This window comes from Phlebotomus argentipes, unplaced genomic scaffold (assembly GCF_947086385.1).
Source record: "Phlebotomus argentipes unplaced genomic scaffold, Phlebotomus argentipes genome assembly scaffold_18, whole genome shotgun sequence".
NCBI lineage: Eukaryota > Metazoa > Arthropoda > Insecta > Diptera > Psychodidae > Phlebotomus > Phlebotomus argentipes.
This window is the reverse complement of record NW_026776177.1, coordinates 5,772,078-5,795,551: the sequence shown is the minus strand read 5'-3', so window position 1 is coordinate 5,795,551 and position 23,474 is coordinate 5,772,078. Positions and strand designations below refer to the sequence as shown.

The window sequence follows — 23,474 nt, the reverse complement described above, 5'->3', positions numbered from 1 at the left end:
AGATTCCAGCAACACTCATCAACTTGATGCAAGAATGTTGGAAATTTGCATCGCGTGTGAACATAATAAAACTCACTTTTCATGCCACAACTTCTAGTCAAATACATTTGGGAGTCACACAAACTTTCTCTCCTTTTTTGAGGTGCTCCTTTGTGCGCATCCAGAGAACTTTTCGTATAACTTCTTAATTCAATATTTCTACAACCAACCCCTTTGTTCACCCCTCGTGAGAGAAAGAGAGAGAGAGAAAAGGAGTTGCGCTTTTGCATCCGCAGAATGTTGACTCACCAAAGGATGTTCCATGCAAAACTTCATGTAATCCTCATAAGCATCTTCGTGCGTGGCGTACAAAATGAGAATTCGCTAATTGTATTCTCGCTTCACTTTATGGAACTTCGACAATGCATAAATTTAGTCAAATAAAACGCGAAGATAAAGCGGAAGGTTGAAATATGCATCCAAAGCAAGAAAATAATGCTTTTCACAGCGTTCAATTAAATTCTTTTCAAGAACAAGGGGCAGATATTATGGCTGGAAGTGGTGTACAACTTTAAAAGGAAGTGATAAAATTAGAATATCTGCTTTGCAACAAATTGAGGCATTTTCTAAATTCTTTTGCTTAGAAAATTCAATTTTACCGGTTTTCTAGGCTAAATGCTCAAAGAATCAATTTTGTAAATCATAACCTCAAAAATGTCTTTTCAGAACAGTTCTTACAAACTGAAATCTAAGCTTTTGAAGAGCTTAAACCTCTTGAGACGGAAAAATCTGGGTTAAAGTGTGATAAGTTAGAAATGAGCGGAAGAAACATGTTGTAAAAGCGATGGAAAATGTCTTAAAAGAAGTTCAGAAGTGTCTGAAGAAGTTATGATTCCACAGAGAAACTGTAAAAGTGTTTAAAAGTATAAATTGAAGGTATATTATCTCCCCCTTGGATACATTTTCAAGGATGAATTGCAAATTTGAGAAGATAAAAGACGTTGATCACAAATATCTCTCAATATCCAAGGAATTTTTTTCCGTGCTAGAATTCACGCTGAGAGAAAGATCAAAGCGCGCGCTGAAGAAGCGGAGCCTTTAATTAGAAGCACAGCATCTGAGAACTCTTCTTCTCACCAAAGCGACGCACTCAGATAAGAAGCCGCAAGTTTCATCTGCGGCGGAAGGCGCCACAGATGAAAAATTCATAATACAACACTCGAGAATGTAAATAATGTAAGATGATGGGATCCTTCATGCTCTGGCGCCACCCAGAAGCTCCACCATCGCGCGCAAGAGTTTAGTGCTCAACATATTGTGATTATTATTGTTATTACATCGCGATGAGTTTCATTATTTATCCTGTCAAAGGAATTTAATTTCATCGGTGGCGAGGGGAAGTTGGTAAAAAATAGCACCAGAGCATCCTATTTGTCGCTCCATTGGAGCTCCTTGGAGTGCGAAGGATCTGTTTGGAGTGGCGGAAAGCACACAATTGCACATTTATCTCCGTCAGACACTTTCAGCTGATTGGAAATATTTCATTATATATGGCGTATTGGAGATTCTTATTACACAGTCTGGATTTTTTTCCCATCAAGCTCTTAATTAGGATTCGCGCGGGAAGACGAGAAAATTGCTCAAGCTTCCTCAAAATTGTTTGACAGGAAATCTAGTCATGAGAAATTATTACATTAACGTCTTAAGCGATTGTCTCTGTGTTGCCCAGTAAAATCATGGGGTGGATAATATGGCTAAAATATGTACATCACTTCCTATAACACTTGTACAAATTGTATGAAAAACTAACTGAAATTTAACTATGAATTCTATAACACTCGATTTTTCAGGAAACCTTTTGGTTATGTTTGATTTGAACCATTTTAGTTTTCAAAATTGCAATTTTTATTGAGTTCAAAAACACAATTCTTTATTATTAAATGAAAATCATTTCATTCTCAACTTAAGATATTCTTTTTGAATCTCTTTTTTCGTTTTAAATCATTCACAAAACCTAGAAAATATATGACAAGATGACAAACTGTAAAAGAATTTATTTGCAAATCTCGCGGAAAAAAATTAGTTTTCAAAAAAAAAAGAATTTTGTTGAGCAAAAATATGCAAATCTACTAATAAAGTGAAAATATTAAGTATTATTTAGTCTTAAATTAGCTACATAACCTAGAAAAATGTCAAAATTACGACTTAAAGAAAAGTTAATTTCCGAGAGTAAAATAAACAACAGATAATCAAAACTATGAACCAAAAATTGCAAAAATTTAAGCATTTCTACTTTAAATCAAGTTTCTTATTTTAAAAAAAATCTCGCAATTTGCCTAAGGAATTCCTGAAGGATTTCTACAGGACAGTTTCGACGTTTGTCCGATTTTCAAAAAGATAAATTTTGTCTAGAAGTTCTTTAAGGAATCTCGCAGAGCAACGGTGGAAAACGGTGGATTGTGTTTTCAGTGAATGCTTGGACAGCTTCTGAGATACAGCGTTGGCGGAACACGAGGGAAATTCCCATTGAAAAGTGATTTCCCAGTTTGGGGAATTCATATGGAATGAATAAAATAAACTTACAACTGCTGGCATTGCCGAAAAATTCCCATGACATTTGACAATCGATTTCCTATGGCGACAAAGTTGGGAATTCAATGGAGAAAATTAAACAATGCTAATGAAATCAATAGAGAATTTGTTAACACGAGAACAACATTTATGGAATAATTATCCAGTGACCTTTTGGATGTAAAATTAATGAAGCGACGATGATGTGAATTATTCATAGGCGCGTCAGTTTTTTTTGTAATTAAATATTTTTATTCAATATAATACATATGCCTTGCGATACAATTCATATCATATAGAATATATACTTCATATATGTAAAGAAATCCTTAATACAATAATACTTGTCTTTTCATTGAAAGGAAGGGGCTTCAAACGAAAATTCCCACTACATTTATTTCTTGGTTATTGTTCTTATCATTAACAAGTTTCACACTTTAATATCTTATTTATCTCTTACATCAAGGGGCTGCTGATGTCGGTTTTGAGTGCCACTGCATCTCGACTGCATTTCGACTGAAATTCGACTGAATTTCCACTGCATCACGCCTCACGGAGATGCAATTTATTCGGGAATTTCCAGATTGATTCGTTTCATCGTCAAAAATATTTCGTGAATTAAAAAAGACGTGAATAATAAAAAATAAATAAATGAGAGAGAAAAGGAGTCCAGAAAAAGGCTTTGCTGTAAAAAATGTGTGCTGAAAATTTTTATTTTCCTCAAAATTCTTCATAATTTTCGCATTTGTGATGAAAATCCCCGATAAATAATTTTTTCCACGCCTAAATTTATCAATTTTCCTATATAATCCTTCCTCACATTCTCTTTAACGCTTTAATGTCCATCCTTGGGTTTTGGATCTTCTCCTAAGAACTCTTTGTAGAGTCCAAAATGTCATTTTTCACCTTGTTTTCCACATTTCTCGTTTGAAAAGCTGGGTAATATCGCATTTTCGCGTCTAAATTACAATCAAATCAAATATTTATAAATGCATCTCCGACATTAGCAACTCCTTGTCTTATATTTATTCTTCATCCATGTGAGAATTTTGTAAGCTCATCAGGAAACACTCATTAAAATCCCTTTTCTTCTACAGTGAAATCTATAGATTAATTTGCAATCATGTGAGAATGTAAACTATTATCACAGTTTCACCATTTTTATGTCAATCGGACAAAATCGAATCATATAATTTTCGTACACTTTGCAAAGGATAATGTTAATAAATCGCATGACTGTTGGAGTTTGTAATTTTGTGAAATATATTAATTTTCGAAAGCATCTCCAAAATTCTTGAATATATCATGCGATGTCCTTGTGAGATTACAAAATTCCCCGGCTTCGCATCTCATGGAAAGATGGTGCTCGAAAAATGTTTCATGTATAAATTCATTGTTGGTATACACTTGGAGTTCATCATGCTGCGGAATTCTTCATTAAGTCTCCTGATGAAGAATTCACCCTCGTATGAGCACCATATTTTGGGGAGGTCCTTAAATCTACGTTCTACATTGAGCTTTTATGCAACATCTTCTCCACTCTGGTGGGCGTCTTTTTCCACTCCTCACGAGGGCATTTTGCGTCCCGAGACATGGCATAATACACGATAATGCGATGTTTCACTCATTAGCAGAGCTTCTTCGTGTTAACACTGACGATGGGATGAACTATTTGACTAAAGTATTCCATATTACCACCGCAATCTCCTCGCGCTCGTGCAGAGCTCCTCCCGTGTGCTGCACAGTGTTGGATGGAAGAGGTGTACCCTTGTTCAACCCAATGTTTATGCATGCGGCTTAGCTCTAGTCCCTGCCATATCCGCCAATTTTTTCCCCTCCTCCCACGCTATCTTTCGTGGGAAATAGCGATGGCTTTTCACCCAGCATTCCCACGTCCCCTCCCAAACGTTCTCGGGGCGCCTTTTTGTGTGAGGACGCCATCCAGGTGTTTTCAATTGAGAGCACAAATTCTCATCAGCACCAGAATGAAGATGTAGAGATGGACACGGAAGGACGAAGTGGCGAAATTAATCAGGTGATCGATGCTCTTGTTGGGGTGCTGCATGGCGGCGGGTTTCTCCCCTGCGGGGCACAAAACCATAATGGAAAATTTACTCGCTGAGCAAAAAAAAATGCTGAAGCCCACGAGGAACACATTTCCCAGTGTTCGCTCATGAACATTCCATCAGCACGGCTTCTTAATTAGCTATGCTGAATTTGCTGCTTGGCGAGTGCAAAAAAGAAACTTTCGCGAAAGTTTGCATGGAAATTCAAAGTATTCAATACAAGAAACATCTTTATTTGCTTCATATCGCTCCGAAATTTGCCAAATTCACCTCAAACACCCCTAAAATCGTTCATTAAAGTGCTAATATTGCTCTATAAAAATTATTTTGTGAAAGTTTCTGTTGATTTATTAGTATTTATTGGGGCACTTAAGTGAAATATGGCAAAGTTATACGATAAACTGAAATTAGTAGTTTTCAAAGGCAATTTTAAGCGTTTTCGAGTGCATTTTATCAAAAGAAAAAGCTCTGAAAATTAATTTTCCATTCTTTACTGATAGTTTTTTTTAGATTAAAAGATTTGACAAATATTTTATTCATTTAAAGTCTAAATATATTTTAGGAAAATTTAGAAATAATAAATTTATCAAAAAAGCGTTTAACGCTGCAAATCTCAAAATTTTTTAATTCATAGATCCGATAAAAAGCTTTTCACAGAAACATAAGATGTAGAAAATGAAGAATGGACTATTTATAGAGCTTGATTCATCCGTCGAACTGTGATAAATGCGGATTCGCGAGAAAAGCGATAATTCATTCATGCGCAACTCATTTCGCGGGGCTTCTGCTCACCTTTCAGAACATGGACGATCACGCTGGCCTGCCTGGCATTTGCGGGAGAACATGTGTAGTTCCCTCCATGGCGGATGGTGGCGTTTCTCACAGTCAAGACACTGGAAGTGGCGTGCTTGTCGGCGGAGACAAAGACCCCGTCGTCGTAGTCGTAATTGACCATTCTGGCGTCATGGTACCTGATTTTTTGGGCGCGAAACAGTGAAAAATATTTCCACCCCCAGCGTAATATTCATAATTCTCTCCCCGCAGAAAATTACACCCAACAATGCTTACCAGAAAACATACAGTGGGCTTTCGGTTGCTCGCTTGAGTTTGCACTCCAATCTGAGCGTTGAGCCTTCGTTTATATGCAAATCAGGCGCCTCAATTATTTCCGCCACCGCTTCTGTTGGTGACAAAATGGATTAGTGTGAATTTTGCACGGCGAGACAATTTTTCAAAATTTATTAAACTTAAATAACACAACACAATTCTCATGAATAAATTGTGCTTGAACAAAGCGAAAAAAAGCCCTGGTCGAAAAAGTACACCGAATGCGATGCTTTTGAAGGCCATTTGGGTGGGGAAAAGTTTGTGAAAGTGACCATTTTCTCTTTTTCCACTCACCCACGCTTAAGCCAAGGGGGAGATAATACAGTCAGAAGTGGTGTACAGCTCAGAAGTCCTTAAGAAGTGATAGTGTTAAAAAACGCTTACAATCTTCCTATCTTGAGTGCTTCTTTTGCTGACAAATCATCCAGATTCTTGGATTGTCTTCGATTTTCACGCAGAAACAAACGTAATAATCTTTTTTTTTTCTAGGTTATGTAATGAATCACGGACTGATTTAGTGATTAATTCGCATTCTAACTCATCGATTGTTATGCTCAAGTTAGAGAAATCGCTGTTCTTTGGCAGAATGAAGCATTTTTATGCCAAGAAATACTGTAAATTGAGGTTAAATTGAACATAACCTCAATAAGATCATCTTTCTGGACAATTTTGAGCTCATAACAGATGATTTAGAATTTTCGAAGATCTTTTAGCGATATTTTGAGGTTTTCGTCGAAAAGCTGCTTTAAGTGAATTCTTTCTTCAGTGTTCTCAAATTTCCTGTTCTAGAAGTGTCAAGCAAATTTAGAAGTACAGATTTAAGGCATATTATCTCCCCCTTGGCTTAAACACCATCGACGCACAAGTTATATTAAATACATGCTACACAATTATACTTTAATATCGCACAATTGCAAATCGAGTTATAGAGAAAAGAAGCAAGTTTCCTCTGCTGATGCAATGTTAAAGTGGAATAAATGTGGCGTGAAAGATTGGAAATTTACTTAAAGTTTGACTCGACAAACAATCTATCAATTTTGCAAACTCTTGGCGCAAATATGCACGTCTAAATATCTAAATGGGGCGAAGAGAAGCTCGTTGCGAAGTCTATTAACTTTGGCTCATCTTATCATCGTGAGACATTGCGCGGCTCTTGTGCAGTGTTTTATGAAGCGGACGGAATGAAGATATTCACAGACGAATTGTGAAGAGTGGAGAATTTACAGAGCTTCATCCCCAAGTAATTCTGTGCTCATCCTAGCCCATTAGGCGCCACGTAATGGCACCATTTCTGGATAATTAACAATCTCAATTAGTGCCGTAGCTGCGAATCCCCATGGCCTACAAGTGTGCCCGACCCGATGACTTTTGCAGTCATTAAAATAATAATTTATCAGGAGAGTTTGTTGCGAGAGAAAAAAAAAGCTCATTGATGTCTTCCTTAGCCTGAGCATAAAATGTGAACCCCTGAGAAATTATTCACCTTTATTTACAATAAATTTCAGATTGTTCGTCTTCTTCTGCTGCTTTACAGCCATCAGGGTGTATATTATTAAATCGCCCACTCTTTGAAATTCACCGGCAAATAATTTACTGGGAATTTTCCTCGCCGTAAAACGACATTTTGGATGTTTCATGAGAAAATAACTTTAGGCGAAAATTTCACCCATAGAACTTTCCGTGTCTATTCAGTGTTGTTATTAATTCGACATTTTCCAGAGGCTGTTCAGCAGTTCATATTCTGCAATTTCCATGCATAAAATCTCTCCTGGCTCAATTCCTAAGCTAAATTGCCAAACCTCAATAAACTCCCCGGAATACATACAGATCAATGATAAATCTCTGAGAAAAAGACCCTCAATTGCGGCTACAAATGATGCCCTTGCCGTGCGGTGTTTCGGGTCCATACAAAGAGCAATCCGAGCCATAATTTGAATTTACGAACCTCACTCGGACAAAATATAGCCATCCATGGTCATTTGAGCATATTAGACAAGTCCATGGGTATTCATCTCCTCTTGGAAATCATCAACGAACCGTGGAAGCGAGTAATTCCCATACACAGACGTGGAGAGGATATGATATGGAATTTATGTTGGCATTTGGGCGGCGCCCCAGATGGCAAATATGGGCCGGAGACAAGGGGTTGCTCATCTGGGTTTTGAGTGCCTCAGCATCCAGCATTAGTGAATTATTCCGGAATAACAAAGAAGAATGCATCAAGAATAACACTTTCGAAATCAATTTAATTTAATTCGAAGTCGCCCAGATGGCACGAAAAGCCAAGCAAGTGGAAAAACGAACTTTTTATTGCATTTCTAGGTTATGTGATTGATTTAAAGCAGATTCTGATGCTTAAAAAACCCTCAAAATCATCTAATCTGTGTTTAAGTTGGGAATATTTCTGTTTTTCTTGGCATAAAATTAAGAATTTGTGTTGGGAAAACATTAGGTTGGTTATAAATCAACTTAAAAGTCCAATCATAACCTTAAAAATGTCATTTGAGTCTAGAAGAATGTCTATTTGCTTAGTTTTTTTCACAGTAAATTGATGTAAATTGCAGTAAATTCATGTGTTATTCTCCAAATATTCCACTTATTCGACGAATTTTTGTAAATAATCACAATTCCAGCATTGGCAACCCCTTGGCCGGAGAGGGAGGCTCAATATTGCAATGCGGCGGAACGTGGAGATGGCCCGGAAAAGCCTCTTTGGCCAGCACGGCTGATTAAGTGAATATGATATTTAGGTGATGTATTTAAGGAGAAGCGCAGAGGGTCAATTGTGGGGCGCACATGGTGAAATTGTGAATTCAATATTAATGAAATTGGCGCCCCGTGGCAAAATACTCACCCACAATCCGCAATTCCACGAATATCGATTGGGGCGGATGTGTGGATATTTGGCACTCGTAGTGGCCCTCGTCCTCCTTCCGGCAGCTCTTTATCCGCAGCGCCCAGTTGCCCAGATGCCGCGTGTGCTCCACCTGGAATCGATCGTCGCTGCTGTACGTGAGCAGGCCCACAGTCAACAGTTGGAAGTCTTTCCGGCGGAACCAGGAGACCTGCGCAAGGATATGCGAAGGAATTAATTCACACCTGGGGACACTTCTTGCGTGACACTGTTCTTGCGTGGGTGGAAGGAAACATCGCGCCATCAATTCCGATGTGTTCACAGCATCCCAATTCCCGGGCACTTTCAGCCCCAACAGCAGCACGCGATGTCCCAGAAACCCATTAAAAATTCATCCATTTTGTCTGTTTGCCGTGTTAACTGACTCATTAACTATCACTGTTTATTTACTCTTCGGCAATTTATTAGCATATATTCAAGAACAGTTGAAAACCGATTAACAAAGATTTTTTTAGTCTTTATTTTAAACGGAGAAGACTAAAATCAAGCCTTTTTTCAGCATAAAGTCTTGCGAATATTGTGAACCTATGAACTAAAATTAATTTCTTAAAAATACTAAAATCAAGAATATTTTTAAATAAAAACCATGTTTATTACAGACTAAAAGTAATAATTTGTTCTGAACAGAAATATAAAAATAAGAATTATCTCTTCTAAATACATTTTCACTCCTTAATTGACTTTGTTTTATAACGATAATAATAAATTTTTTCAAAAAAATCGCTTTCAGTAATTTTCAAAAACTAATTCGACGGATAAGAAATCCAGTTTTAGTACTTTTCATCGATTTTTTCAAAGTTTTCTATTGAAGAAATGAAAAAATTGTCATTTTTCTCATTTGAGGAAAAACTTGAAAATCTGAAATTTGATTATTTCTGTTTTTGCGTTGAATTAGACAAAATAGGCTTAAATTAAGACGAAATATTTTAAATTCTAACCATTAGGAATTAAAAAAGACTAGAATTGAAAGCAGTCTTTGAAACCTTAAATTTTCATTTATTTTCCGAAAAAAACCTTGAAATTATGCCGAAAAAATGTGTTAATTTTATGCAAAAACAGTATTGGCTGAAAAAATGTGAAAAATTTAATTTATAATGATCGAAAAGTTTGAAATTATGCTGAAAAGGCATCAAAATTGCTCAATTTAAAGAATACTCATTTTGAATGGACTTTCAGGAGTTAATCCTTGGACAATTCTGACCACTAAATCACCCCCTGTCGCTTTTTCTCCCTGGCAAAATCACGACATTCACTTAACAAAATTCCATTCTATGATTATAAAGTATGCCCATGAAAATAAATGTTCTGCTTATTGTGAGAGAAATGAGAAATTCTGCTAAAATGGCATTTTCGGGAATGACAAATGCTTCAGGATGCATATTTTATATCCAAAAGCCGGTCTCATTTGCTTTACTTTTATCAAACAATTTCTTTCTTTGGTGCCGCCGAAAATGAAAAGCCTTTTAATGCTTCTGAATTTATCATGTGACGAAGAACAAACACATTTTCATACTTCTGTCGTGCGCCATCAATTTATTTTGCAGAATTGCGACTGCTTTTTTTTCCACTCTCTCCTTCTTTAAGATCCCCCACGAGACATTTCAAGCAAAGAGACAAGGTTTCGGCTCACCTTTCTTACACCCTCAAAATATGACTGGGAAAGAAATTCTTCTGCTCTGCGCGCGTGACAGCAAGAATAACCTCTTTATCACGAAGGAGGGAGTTTCTGAATGTTTGATTAACTTTGCTTGCGCGCGGAAATATTGCTGGTCATTTGAAATGTGAAAGATTCATTAACCCTTCCCGGATGGCGCGACCGCGTGAGTAGTACAAAATACTTACTTACAGTGGCGGGTGCTGAGAGGGCGACGGAGCACGGCAGGACGGCGAGGCCGCCTTTCTGGCTCACGATCCTTGTGCTGTTCTTCGTCAGGAATTGACTCTCGCCATTGGCGATGGCGTTTCTGTGGGCCGCTCGATGTTCGCTCTCCACTGCAAAATAGTCAAAGTTCAACCGCATGAATTTCCATATAAATTTGCATTGAGATTGCAGGATTAATATACTTAAAATATCCCGTGGATTAAATTTCACAATAATTGCACAAAAGTCTCTCTCGGCTGTTCCGGCCGCAATTTGAAATTTAGTTTCGGGTTAATTTCATTAAATATTTATTGAAATTGAGTGTTTCATCGAGGGGTGGCTCATATTGGGGATGCAGCGTCACTTTTGGTTTAAGTGATTCTCTCAACGCTCTAAAATCGATCTTTAGACCTAAAATTTTTTTCGACGACGACACAATTTGACGTTTTCTTGAAACTTCGCACAGAATTCTCTACTTTGTCATTTTGGGCATATTTTCTAGGATCTAAATCGCGATGCAGCGAAGACGAAAGATGCTGAAGCCTTCAAAATCCACATTAGCAACCCCTTGCGGTGTTTCATACATGTTAGGCGGAGTCGCGGTGTGTTATTTTTCAACAACATCGCATAGGTCATTACTATGCGAAATTGGAATTATTTCAAATTGCTGCACGGCTTAATTGCAGAATCAATTTGGCGAGGGGGAGGAAAAGGGCTAATTTTGACACAAAACACGCTACCATTTTATGAATGTTATTTCCGCAAACTCAATGTGTGCACCGTGAATTTGTCTGGGGATGGTTGAGGGGGTGTTTTTTTCGCCCAGCAACGCCGCTTTGACCACTCTAGCGAAAATTATTCAATTTGCTCACATCGGAACTTGGTAAATCAACTAAATGAATTGACAAACAGGCGAGCAATGATTGTGGATTATGTGAGATCGACAAATTGAATTCCCAGTCATTTGTCACATTATCGCGTTCGACTTCCGCTGCGTGTGATTAAACTCCATCCAAGGCTCTTGAGATTGAAGCGCCACGCACGCCTCATTATGCTGAAGTGTCTATTGAAAATTTGCCAAGTTGCGAAATGTGTTTTTAGGCCCGGCGAGAGTGAGATGAATCCGAACTCACGCAAAGATACACAATTGCGCACACAGAGAAAACAAACATCCGAAACCCTCGTGACACCCTTAAGCAAATGCCGTTTACAATTTCCCGCCACGGCTTTTCTCCACCAGATTCACAAGCACCGCTTCAAGATAACTGCAAAAAGATTCACAAATGCAGAAAATCCAGCATTTTCTTCTCACTTTCTCGCTGTGACTTTAATTTAGGAATCCACCTAAATTTGAGTCCTTTTCGACATATTTTCAAGTTTACGGATCGTCAAAAATTAAGTTTTTGACTTTTCCATCAACCGATCCTGGTTTTTGCATAAAATTTATACCTTTTTCTCGGCATTATTTCAAGTCTTTTTAGGAAAATGGAAGTAAAATTAAGGTTTTCAAAGACTTATTACGATTCTATTCTTTATTTTTTAATTTTTAATGGTTAGAATTAAGAATATTTCAGCTTAATTTAAGTTCTTTTCGTCATACTAATGAGATTTTGAAAAATACTTAAAACAAAGTGATTTTTTCATCAAATTATTTATTTAGAGTCGATTTTGGAGTGAAAACGTAATTTTACGTATTTACGGACTAGAAATAATATATTTTATCTGCATTCTTGGACTAAAAACAAGGAATTTGCTTTATAATTTCAAGTTTTGTCGTGTACAAAAATGAAAGATTAAAAAAATACTGGTTTTAATACTGAAACGGACTTAAATCGACACTTGAATTTAGAGTTTCCCTAAGAATTATAAATAAAGTTAAGAAATAAGGAGTCTTAATCATTCTAAAGTCTGAAAAGACTTGAAATTGTGTCTAAAATATCCAATCTTCAACTTGATTATTCTTGAATATATGCCGAAATTGACTCATTCTCAACTGTTCTCGTCATCTGACGGGGGAGAATTTTATATCATCCCCGAGAAAATAGTGCTGAAAAATTCAATAGAATAAATCCGGAATGCAATGATATTAAATACCGCAGCCATAAAATATTTCATATAATGAAAATTTTGTGTGTTTTGCGAAATTCCACAATGGAAGCGGTACAAAAGGTGCGAAAGAATGCGGCATTCAAATGAGATTCTTCTCACTATAATTTTCTATTATGTCCCTGTTTTTTTTCCTCCATCGCGTGCACGGGAAAATATTCATTGAATGGCTTTTCGTGACGCCTTTTCCTCACTCTTTGTGGCTTTGGCGCGCTTATATTCAGAAGTGACTTGCTCTCGTGGATTAATCTAATCCCGCGGAATTTATCATGCACATTGCGCCTCACACCACCGCCATTTTAATCACTTTTTATTATATTTTTAAAATAAAATGAAAATTTAGAACACACTCCCGTAAATTTCGCTGTTATTTGAATATAAATGCTTTTTCAAGGAGCGATGTTTCTGCATTCTTCCGCCACGTGGAAATTTATGCGGCGCAGAAGAAGGACCAAAAAATTGAAATTTATTCCCTTTGTTGCCTCTTTTTTCCCTCCTGCAGAAGAGCTTGCGGTTCCTTCGTTTTCTTTTTTTTTGGCAAGTACTATAAAGGGAATTTGATATTTTCTTTAGCATTTCGAGTCAAATGAATATTGAGGTCAGAATTAGAGGAGAATGTTGGTCATCAGGTTTACTCAACTTCCGGGGGAACAGAACACATGATGATATAATAAGGTATAAATTTGCGACAACAAAGCTTTCGGTGTCTTCCTTTGGGACTGGCAAAGTTACGAAAGCTCTCTTACTTTAAAGACTTCCACATCAATCACAGAAATGGGAAGTCTTTGCTAAGGGGGAGATAATATAGCCAGACGACCGCCTGAACTATCATAACCTCAATTTTAGGAGTCTGTCCCAAAAAAGACGTAATTTTTACTTATATGACCTTGAAAACTTACAGAGAGACTGTATTTAAGAAATATTTGAAGATTTCAGAGGATATTTTGATGTGATTCAATTTAAAATCGCTCATTTGGATGCATTTTTCAACATAAGCTAAAAATTACCCTGAGAAAATTAAAAAAAATTCTTAAAATAATCTTTTGAAGGGAAATCTGTGGCATATTAATCTTTTATAAATCAACAATCAGCTGAAATCTGCTGTTTTAGAGTTGAAATTCAGTCAAAACACCCTCAAATAGGCCAGTTTTAAATAATTTAAACTCAATTCACACAGTTAAACATTAAAAACTTGAAATCTTAATTAATGCAAATTCTACAAACTCTTGTCTTGTTTGTCTTAAATTCATGACATAACCTAAGAAATGTAAAGAACAATTCCTTTTCCTCAAGTATTGCGTGAATTCCTATTGAAAGTAACTTTTGCAATCATAATGAAGTTATTGCACCACTTCTAACCATAATATCTCCCCCTTGATCTCCGGTCTTTGTGAGACTTTCAGTCTCTGGACTGTGTCAAAAATTAATAATGATACTATTTCTGATTCACAAGTGCCGCTGAAATAATTGTCTGGGCTGCGAAAGTAGGTCGAGCGGAGATTTGCCCAGGAAAAATTCACTGATTGTGCTTCAGAGTCAGAAATAATGAAGATTTCATTATATTTCTCTTCAAGAATCTTGAAAAGCGGAGGGAAAAGGCGCGTCCATCGGGAAGTGTCAATGGGAAATGCGACGGAGGACAGAAATAGAAGGTGAATTGGACGAAGAAGGAGGAAATGAAGGAAGAGATTCAACAGTAATAGTTGTTCATTAGGAGCTTTTTGGGATGGGCAGCGGCGGCGGCGGTGAAAGTTGTGGAGAAAGTTTCTGTGTGCGGCCTTTCTTTGCGTCTCCTCCTCGCCAACCACGGCGCATGAGAGTGATAAATTGTCTCGCAACAATTATTCTTCCATTCCCCGCCATCAATCCCACCCCATCTCGAGTGGGTGGCACAGTTTTGTGGGGTGAGGGAGGACTTGAAGTGTATTTATTATTATTCCTGAGCTTTGATGTGCCATTCATTTCCGGCCCTGATAGCGGGGTGGATCACCATGAAAGTGAGTCGAGCGTCCTCGTTACAACATCTCAATTGTTGCAAGATTTTCCCCAGAATTTCCTCCGTAGACACGCGCTGTGCGGAGGGGGAAAACAGCACACCCGCATATATATCCCACTTCTCGGAAAGGCTCTATGCTTTTTTGGGCCACAAGCGGATGAGATGGCGATAAAAAATGGGGAAAGATGGTGTGCGCTGGCAGCGAAAAAGCATATGTTGTGATAGCAAAGGACGAGGGACTTTTGGGAAAATTGTACATGAATACAAAGTATAGTCATTCATTCATTAATTTGACACACACACACACACACAGACAATTCTCCATTAAATGGATGGAAAATGACTTTTCATCTTGGGATATTTGCCCAGGAGAGACGGAATGGCATAAATCAGACTTGGCATAGCTCAGAATTCTTCTCTTCTCTTCTCTTTTGCCCAGATAAAATGGGAATTTATGGGAGCTTTTATGACTCAAATTGATTAGTCGTCAAAATTCGTGTAGGAGTTTTGTTCACACAAAATATCGGCGCCCTTTGGCGGAATGCAAGCGCGTGTGCGATTTTCCATTCATTCAACATTGTTCTCAAATATTTATGCTTGTTAAACAACATAAGATAGAAGACCTCAGAAGGGTGAGAGGCATTTGTGACTGAAAGTCCGATTTTCTAATGGGGTTCCTAATATTGTAGCCGTTTTTTTTGATAGTTAATATCTGTATTTTTGGATCAAGTCGGAAAATATTACATTGCGTTCATTGGCAAATGTTGACTTTTGATGGAATTAAAGGAGTAAATATTTGTTTTCTACATTTTTTTGAGTTGTTTTGCATCTTTAAACCTACTTTAAATAATTTTTAAAGAATTTTTAAAGCATGTTTGGACATATTTTGTATGGTAAAATATTTAATCCGTAAGCAGAATCTTAGCGAATTCTCTAAATATAGAAATTATTTTGCACAATTTTTATTTTCGAACGTAAAAATCGAATTTCTCAGCTAAGAACCTTGCAAACACTAATAGATAGACAATCTTGCTTAAATACTTAACCTTTAATCGAATATTTAGGGTTTTACGCAAGGTTTTGCGGTAAAAACTTGTGTGGAATTGTGAAATCTTCCCAATTATTAAAGATTAAAATTTAATATTGCTAAATCTCCAATTTTCACCCACAAGATACACTTTTATGTCATCTTTTCTCTAACTCCAGCATAAACTTCTTGAATTCGCTGTTTTGAGGGTATTTTATTAAATTTTTTTTTAAATCTAAGTTAGAATTTCGAAAACCTAGTTTCAGAAATGACGAAATAAATCAAATCGGAAGCACAATCGTTTGGCACTAAAAATCCAATATCAACAAATGTTTGGATTTTATTTTAAAATACACATTTTTTATTACACAGTTTTTCATTGGATTAAAAAAAGTAATCGAAAACAGCATTTTGGCAAGTGAAGTGCGTTGAATTGGTTTAAAATCCAATTGAAAAAGCTTATTTTCACGAGGAGATTAAATGCGAAACATTCAAAATTTCTTCTGAAACATGGATGAAATAATGTAGTAATTAATTAAATATTTATACATTTTGAAAAATTCACTTAATTACACTTTCCATTTTTATGACAATGTCATTTATTTAACACCGAAAATTTATAGTAATTAATTTAAAATGTTATTTATTAAAAGTGTGATTTTGTTGTTCCTATTAAAATATTATTGAAATCTAATTTTCTCGTATTTATGGAAATTAATGTGAAAAATCCGACAGTAATTGATAAAAATTTACCATAAAATTGACAAGAAGCCCAAAATATGAAAATCCATCCCTGTTTTATTGCTCTTCCCGCAAGGCAAATAGTTTTCAGTGGGAATTTAGAGCTATTAATTCCTGGGAATCCCTCTAAATTTCCATATTTCCTCAGCCACACACACACACTTAATTACATAGAAGAAACACTACGCGAGCGTAACTAACCATAAATTGAATTTTTGCGGCCAGAGAAGACGAAGAGAGCGAAGAATTCCAGCTCAAGCTGACAAGTAGAGGAGAATTCTGGGAATTCATCAGTTCTATGATTCTTGGAATTCTCTCAAGGCTCTCGCACTTCGGCGAGGATTTCCTGGAATTTCCCTCTCTTCTGCCAAAGACTGAGAAACAGTACAAGTTTCACTCAATTCCCTCCGTCATTTGTGCTCGTGAATTTGATAGGAATATTCCTCAAGTGTCGCGCGTTTGATGCTTTTTAATCACAATAATTTCCCAGTGCAATATTATTATATATTCAGTGTGCAATTCTGGTGATTAATTTGCCCTCAACCACACAAATCATTCCCGCAATTGCGCGATGCGGAATTGTGAATGACTACAAATTAAGTCACGCTGAAATAGACCAGAATTTGCGTGGAAGATTCAATTAAAATAAATTGTTTTGGAAATTGTGTGAAAAACACTGTGAAAAGTTGCCGTGTGTGATTTTATTTTTGGGGCTAGAAATTGCCCAATTTTCCACCCAACAATCATCATTTTGCGCCATAAAACTTCCAGTTTCTCTATTTTAAGTGTGTAAAATTTGTAAAATTGTACTATTTCATGCACAACAGCTGTAAATATTCATTTGATTTCCATCGATTTTCCACCTCAATCGTTATTTGTGCAGTGCTTGAAAAATTCGACGTTAAAGCATTTGTGCGGAAAGGAAAGCTTTATTATTGGAAAAGGAAAATTCATGACAAATCCATCGTTTTCTGGGCAAAAAGGAAGGTAAAAAAAACTGTGGAAATCTCTGAAAATTCTAAAAGGTTATATTTTTCCGGAAATCGATTAAAAGTTCTCCCGCAAACTGGCCAACTTCACTCCAAACACGCCGCTTCAGTTGAGCTTTTCTTTCACCTATTTTGAAGCGATTTTCTCTTCAACGACGTGTTTTTCCCGGGAAATCATTGATAATGGCATTTCTTTCAGTGTGTGGCGTGTCATACAAGGTGGTTCAGGTGAATGGGCAGCGAATCATTGGGCCACCCGAGATGCTGAAGACGCTGGAGCCGCAAGAGCGTCTTGAGGTAAAGCCGCGGTGGAAAAGTGTGTCACATGAGTGATAAGAAGCCAATTTTCCCCTCGAAAAGCAGGTCTTCATCTCCAACATTCCACCCCAAGTGACAGAGTGTGAAATAATGCCGATGCTGAGCGTGTTCGGCTGTGTCTTCCAGCTGCGCCTCATGATGAAAATCACGGGTGGAAATCGGGGCTTCTGCTACGTCATGTACACTCATGAGGCTCACGCCAGGAGTGCCATCAAGAAGTGAGTGAGAATCACCCGGAAAATGGGCCCCAATTCACGCGCTTTTTCCCGCCCACAGACTCAACGCCGTCGTGTTTCACGGACACACGCTGAGGGCTTCCGTGAGCAGGAACTTGAGACAGCTGATCCTGGGCGGCATGAATCCCAGCCTTCCGGACGTCGCCATTCTCCAAGAGCTTCAGCAGCACATCCAACCGAAGCATGTGAGTTTCCTTGGTTTTTCTTGTGACACAAAGTGGAGGAAAAGTCCCTGGGATTTCCAGGAAGAGTACAAAATGGGAATTCCAAGAAATGAACCGAATTTACAAGCGAATAATGTGGGTTAAGATGATATTTGAGTATATTTGCGCAAAATTTGGCGAAAAAAGATTTAAAATCACATATCAAGGGGGAGATAATATGTCTTTAGCACTTCAGACACTTCTGAGCGCCTCAAAAGGCATTTTCCATCGCTTTTTCTGGTTTTTCTGTCTCTATTCTCAAGTTTTGTCTTCGGAAAATCCTTAGAAAAATTGTGAGGTTATGAATTCGACTTAAAAACCCTTTTTGGGCTAATTTTAATCTTTTCAGACTTAAAAATTAGTAAATATAACGAATATTTCATTGATTCTACAAAATAATGAGGTTTCATTTCCAATAATGAAACAAAAAAAACATTCTTCAAAACTAAAATTAGATTTTTTGAGAAATATTCCTAGCTTGAACACAAATTTGATGATTTTAAGTGTTATTTAACCGTCAGAATCAGTTTTAAAGGTTTTAAATCAATTACATAACCTAGAAAAGCATTTGTAGTAATTCTAATGCAACACTTTTCTTTGGCAGGTGCATTTCTTCATGAAACCCTGCGGAAAGTGCGTCATTTTGGAGTTTGCTTGCCATCGTGATGCTGCTTTGGCAAAGCGAAATTTTGGTTATCAAGCAAGACGACTTGGAAGTAATGTTTTCTTCAAGTGGCACAACAAGTGATTTACTTTGAGCCAACAGTTGAATTAAAGTCCGCATTAGCATAAGCGTAGAAATCAGTGAAATATTTGTGTTGAATTGAAGAGCAGAATTTAAAGTGAATTCTTTCAACATTTTGGGCATCATTGTTTAAGCATAAATTGTCCTTTTGATCTTGGAATAATTTAAATACATATAATGTGAATCCTCTTTTCCACAATGCCTTTCGTCTGTCTCTTTGTGTGGCGCCAAATGCGCGACTGCATCGTGGTGAATAATTCATTCCGCGCGGGCGAAGTTTGGACTGAAATATATAGCCTTTGGGGGTGGCTTTGTCGCATCTTGTGCTGCACTTTTGTCTCAGCATTGACCACTTGCGCGCCCCCGTTTCGCCGCAGGGCCGCAGCAGCCGCGGCGGAGGGGAACTAATATGCTGCCACACATGTCTACAATGGCATTGATTTATGGCGTTTATGCGGATACTTGGCCGTTACATTTTTCTCCAAGGCGTCGACGCGGGGGTGGAATTTACGATATGACTCGTAAAATTGGGTTGCTGAGCTTTTTATCACCTTCTGTCGGATGTCTCTGCGAGTTGGCCGCGGATGAGGGATTCAACAGAACGCGAGCGCCGTTGTGACATGCATGAATTTATGCCCGGTGTGTGGCCAGAATGGGGGTGGATTGCGCCCCAAATGCCCTGCAGGGCGTGTGCAGAGAGCTTCCTTTGCCCGCCCCTCCCACAACTTCCGGCTGCAGGAGGGAAATTTATGAATAATGTCACAACACTCCTGACGCGCCCCCGAAAGTCCCTCCGGTTGTGCTGTGAAGAGGGGAAGAAGAGTCCCTGGATGGCTTTCACGTGAATTCCTCGCTGTCGGCGGTGTCTTCTTCCTCTTCTCGGGAATTTGCTTTGATGGCCAGAAAACACCTTGTGGCATGATTTAATTCTCCTCCTCAACCCCAAATGATCGTCGCTATGACGCTGGAAAGACTTTAACTAAAGAGGTGAGAATCCGGGAAATGTTTATTTAACGCAGATTTTGAAAAAAACAATTTTAGTGAATTATTCTCAAACTCTCAAATATTCTTAAAACATTTCACTGATGTTGCGCAAAAAATTATATTTGAATTCATTTGATTGCATTTAAAAAAAAGAATTAAATTTCAAGAGAAAAACAATAAGAAAGCAAGAATGCGAGTTAAAAAATATTTTTTTGCTTCGTAATTTTCTGAAATTACCTCAAAATCCCCACAAATTACCTTCTAATCGTTCGTTAGTGTGCAAAAATTGCTCTGTAATAATTATTTCTTTAATGTTCCAGTTGATTTTGGTATTTATTGAATATTTTTTTGGAATTTTGTTTCTATTAAAATATGACAGAAACTGAAAGATTGCTTTGCAAAGTCGATTTTAATTCATCTTCAAGTACATTTTATCCAAAAAAGTTATAAAAATCAATTTTTCATACTTTGCAACTACTTTTTTTCAAATTTTTCAAAGTTTAAGAATAACTTAGGAAAATTTCTGCAATTTGAGACAATTTTCTTGGGAAAAATGTACGGCATAAACTATGAAAAACACATAAAACGTTTTTTCCAGTCGTGTTTTTCTTTTTGAATATATAAATTTTCTAAACTGCAATTTTTCCGTTATAACATACAAATTTGACAACGTTTTCAGTATAGTGAAACAAATAAAAAGCATTTCAAAAATCTCTCAGACGTAAACTATGAAAAATTGACTTTTTATAATATTTGATTCATCCGTCGAATGTGTTTTTTCGTGTCTGAAAGAGACAATTTTGCGTACTTCGTTTGGATTCTTCAGTCCATAATCATCATTCTTCGGCAGATTGAAAAGTTTTCCACGTTGTGCAGACATTCCAAATATCTGTCGACGTGGAGAGAAAGTTTGGTGACAAAGTGGCTTAATTCTTTCTCAATTTACCACCCTTGAGCGCTATTATTCTCCTAACAAGAGAATTTACATAAATTTCCCTTCGCGCCGCGGCTGAAAAATGATTTTCTCCTGTGCATGTAAATAATGCTTTGGGAAAATTAGGGAGCGACGCAGGAGGAAAAAAGGCGGAAGTTGATGAGAACGGTGAGATGGCACGTGAAGAGAAAGTTTATCCTTTTTCCTGTCATCCTCTCTCCTTGTGTCGCCAAAAGATAAAGTTTTCTCCTCTCTTCTTTTTTTTTCTCTACTCCACGAGCCTCTTTTATGTCATTACATCTGATTCTTAACGCTCAGACAATTTATTTTGCCTCCAACAGGAAATTGATAAATGTTTCTCTCGGAAAAAAAGGAGGTTTAACTCCTCGTGAGTAATGCTTAACCTGATGGCTAATGTCTTTTCAGTCAAAAATTACTCCATTGCGATTCTACAATGAGTCTTTCGGTGATTTTTCACACGAGTTTTATTTTCCTTTGCGAATTTCGACGGATGAATCGAAAACTATGAAATGTCGACAATTCATACTTTACGTCTTAATTTTTTCCAAGAAAATTGTCTCAAACTGCAGTAAAACGCATAAAAACGCCTTTTTGATAAATATATTATTTTTGATTTTCAGGATCTTTCTAAAAATGTCCTTTGATTTTGAATGAGTAAAATATTTGTCATATCTCTTATTTTTTAATTTTGAAAACTTTGAGAAAAGTGTCAGTAAAGTATAAAAAGTTGATTTTTTGGAACTTGTTTGGATTAAATGTAGTCAAAAATGATAAAAAAAAAATTGACTGAAAATCACTCAAATACCAATAAAATCAATTGGAACATTCTCAAAATAATTATCGTCAATCAAACGATGGAAAGGTATTTTAGGGATTATGAAGAAAATTTCACAAATTTAGCAGCGATTTTACTGCAAAATCCGTCGATTTAGAGATGTTCAAATTTGGGAACATCTAAAGAGAGAATTCCTGGAATTATCATAAATATCCTGTATTGACATATTTGTCCATTTTCCACAAAATTAGGTCAAAGGACAACGTGTCGGTTTTGCCATGATTTGGGTCTTTCGGCTGATATTTAACAATCTGCTCCCTTTTCTTCGGCGACTTCCCAAATTAGTCCTTTGCCACACTGGGATCGGTGGTCAAAATGCTGAAGGATGGTGAGTTTGATGAAGACACATGTCTTCTCTTCACCGTTCACTCAGCGACACGTGTGTGCGTCCTGAGGAATCCTTTTGGGCAGATTTTCGGGAGTGTGAGATTAAATGTGATTGTAATGTAGCGAAGGAGATTCATGGCAATCCACTTGATTGTCTTTCGGCTTTCTTTCAGTCCACAACACCTTGAAGGTTGTCCCATCGACAAATGTGTCTGTTTTAGGCACGTGGCAATCTCCAGCATAATATTCTCCATCAATCCATCGATTCTGGAATAGTTTAAGACGAAGGGAATGCCAAATACTGTTGTGGTTTTTCGGGACAGACGAAGGCTTGGCAGAGGTGAAATGTGTCTTGGAGAAAAGTGAATTTTCTACAAGCTGAAAGTCAATTGCAGAAAATGATGAGACAATGCATGTGACATATTGAAAGGCAGCGCACTGCTTCTCAGCATTATATCTGCTCATGTGTTTTCCAAGACTTGCCAGACATTATTGAAAATCCCAAAAGCTCTGGAAGAGCCTCAAGAGTGCTTTTCCCACCCACACAGCGCAACACACTGTCCACACTCCGATGCTCAAGTCAATTTCGGAACAATCTTAAAGCTCTCCGTGTAGAAAAATCAAATAATCAAGATTTCAAGAAAGAAAATAATAAAAAAAATGCTGATTTTCCAATTAAAATAGCAAACTATTTCAAAATTGAATATTTCCGGCAAAATACTTTGAAAAAATCAAATAATCATTGAATATTCTGTAAAGATTGAAACAAAATTTAAATATTTGATTATTTTCTCCATATATCGTCGCCAGAGGGCAGCAAAGTTGGCGTGGAGGACGCTAATAATACCACATTTTTCCTATAATTTTCTCTCTCTTTTCATAATCTATGACTTTCTGACGAGATCCTGGGCCAGGAGAGAAGGAAATTTGCTGGATTCTAGCATTTAAAAGTAGAAACTAAAGCCCAGCGCTCTTATCACAGGGCTGAAATACCTTAATTTTGATAAAAATATCCGTAAATAATCAAAAAATTATTGAAATTGGGTAAAAATCATAAAGAGAAGATCGAATAATCCCAGTAAATGGTCTGAAATTTCGATTGACTTTCCTTTTGCTAGCTTCCGCATCTCTTCCTGGCGCCATAGCGTCCAGGACAGCGCGTTGGAGTGTCAGCAGACACTGTCTCTTGACGCTGCACAATATATTGTCGAGCGAGTAATAGAGCATCGTGTCAATTTCAACTGCATATAAATAATGAAAGTTGGGGGCGGAGGCGCCCCGTGGAAGTATGCGGCGGGAGAACATGAAGGTGTAAACGTGCATGGGTGAGAAAACATTTCTCCAACTTCTGGCATTTGTCCCATTGAATTCTCTGCACACATTTTTTTTTCCACCATCCAATGGAGAAATGCTCGGGGCAGAAGCGCGCGTTGGCGGCATTCATGTGAATCCCGTCGTGAAAATGGAACTTTTCCTCAAGATATCCCTTCGCAGCGCACTCCTTTCACGATCAC

At 37.3% G+C, this 23,474-nt stretch overlaps 2 protein-coding genes across 2 annotated transcripts; one reads left to right on the top strand and one right to left on the bottom strand.

Moving 5' to 3' along the window:
* Positions 1–4,501: 4,501 nt before the first annotated feature.
* Positions 4,502–10,657, bottom strand: LOC132261111 (contactin-2-like). Its single transcript, XM_059759675.1, has 5 exons — positions 10,484–10,657; positions 8,578–8,788; positions 5,685–5,796; positions 5,409–5,587; positions 4,502–4,632 (listed from the first exon to the last, which is right to left on the bottom strand). Exons 1-5 carry the CDS (start codon positions 10,655–10,657, stop codon positions 4,502–4,504), a joined length of 807 nt encoding a protein of 268 aa, XP_059615658.1.
* Positions 10,658–14,330: 3,673 nt separating this feature from the next.
* On the top strand, positions 14,331–18,862 carry LOC132261110 (RNA-binding protein 47-like). Its single transcript, XM_059759674.1, has 5 exons — positions 14,331–14,508; positions 17,557–17,654; positions 17,721–17,893; positions 17,952–18,096; positions 18,719–18,862. The coding sequence occupies exons 1-5, from the start codon at positions 14,331–14,333 to the stop codon at positions 18,860–18,862; spliced, it is 738 nt and encodes a 245-aa protein (XP_059615657.1).
* Positions 18,863–23,474: the final 4,612 nt, after the last annotated feature.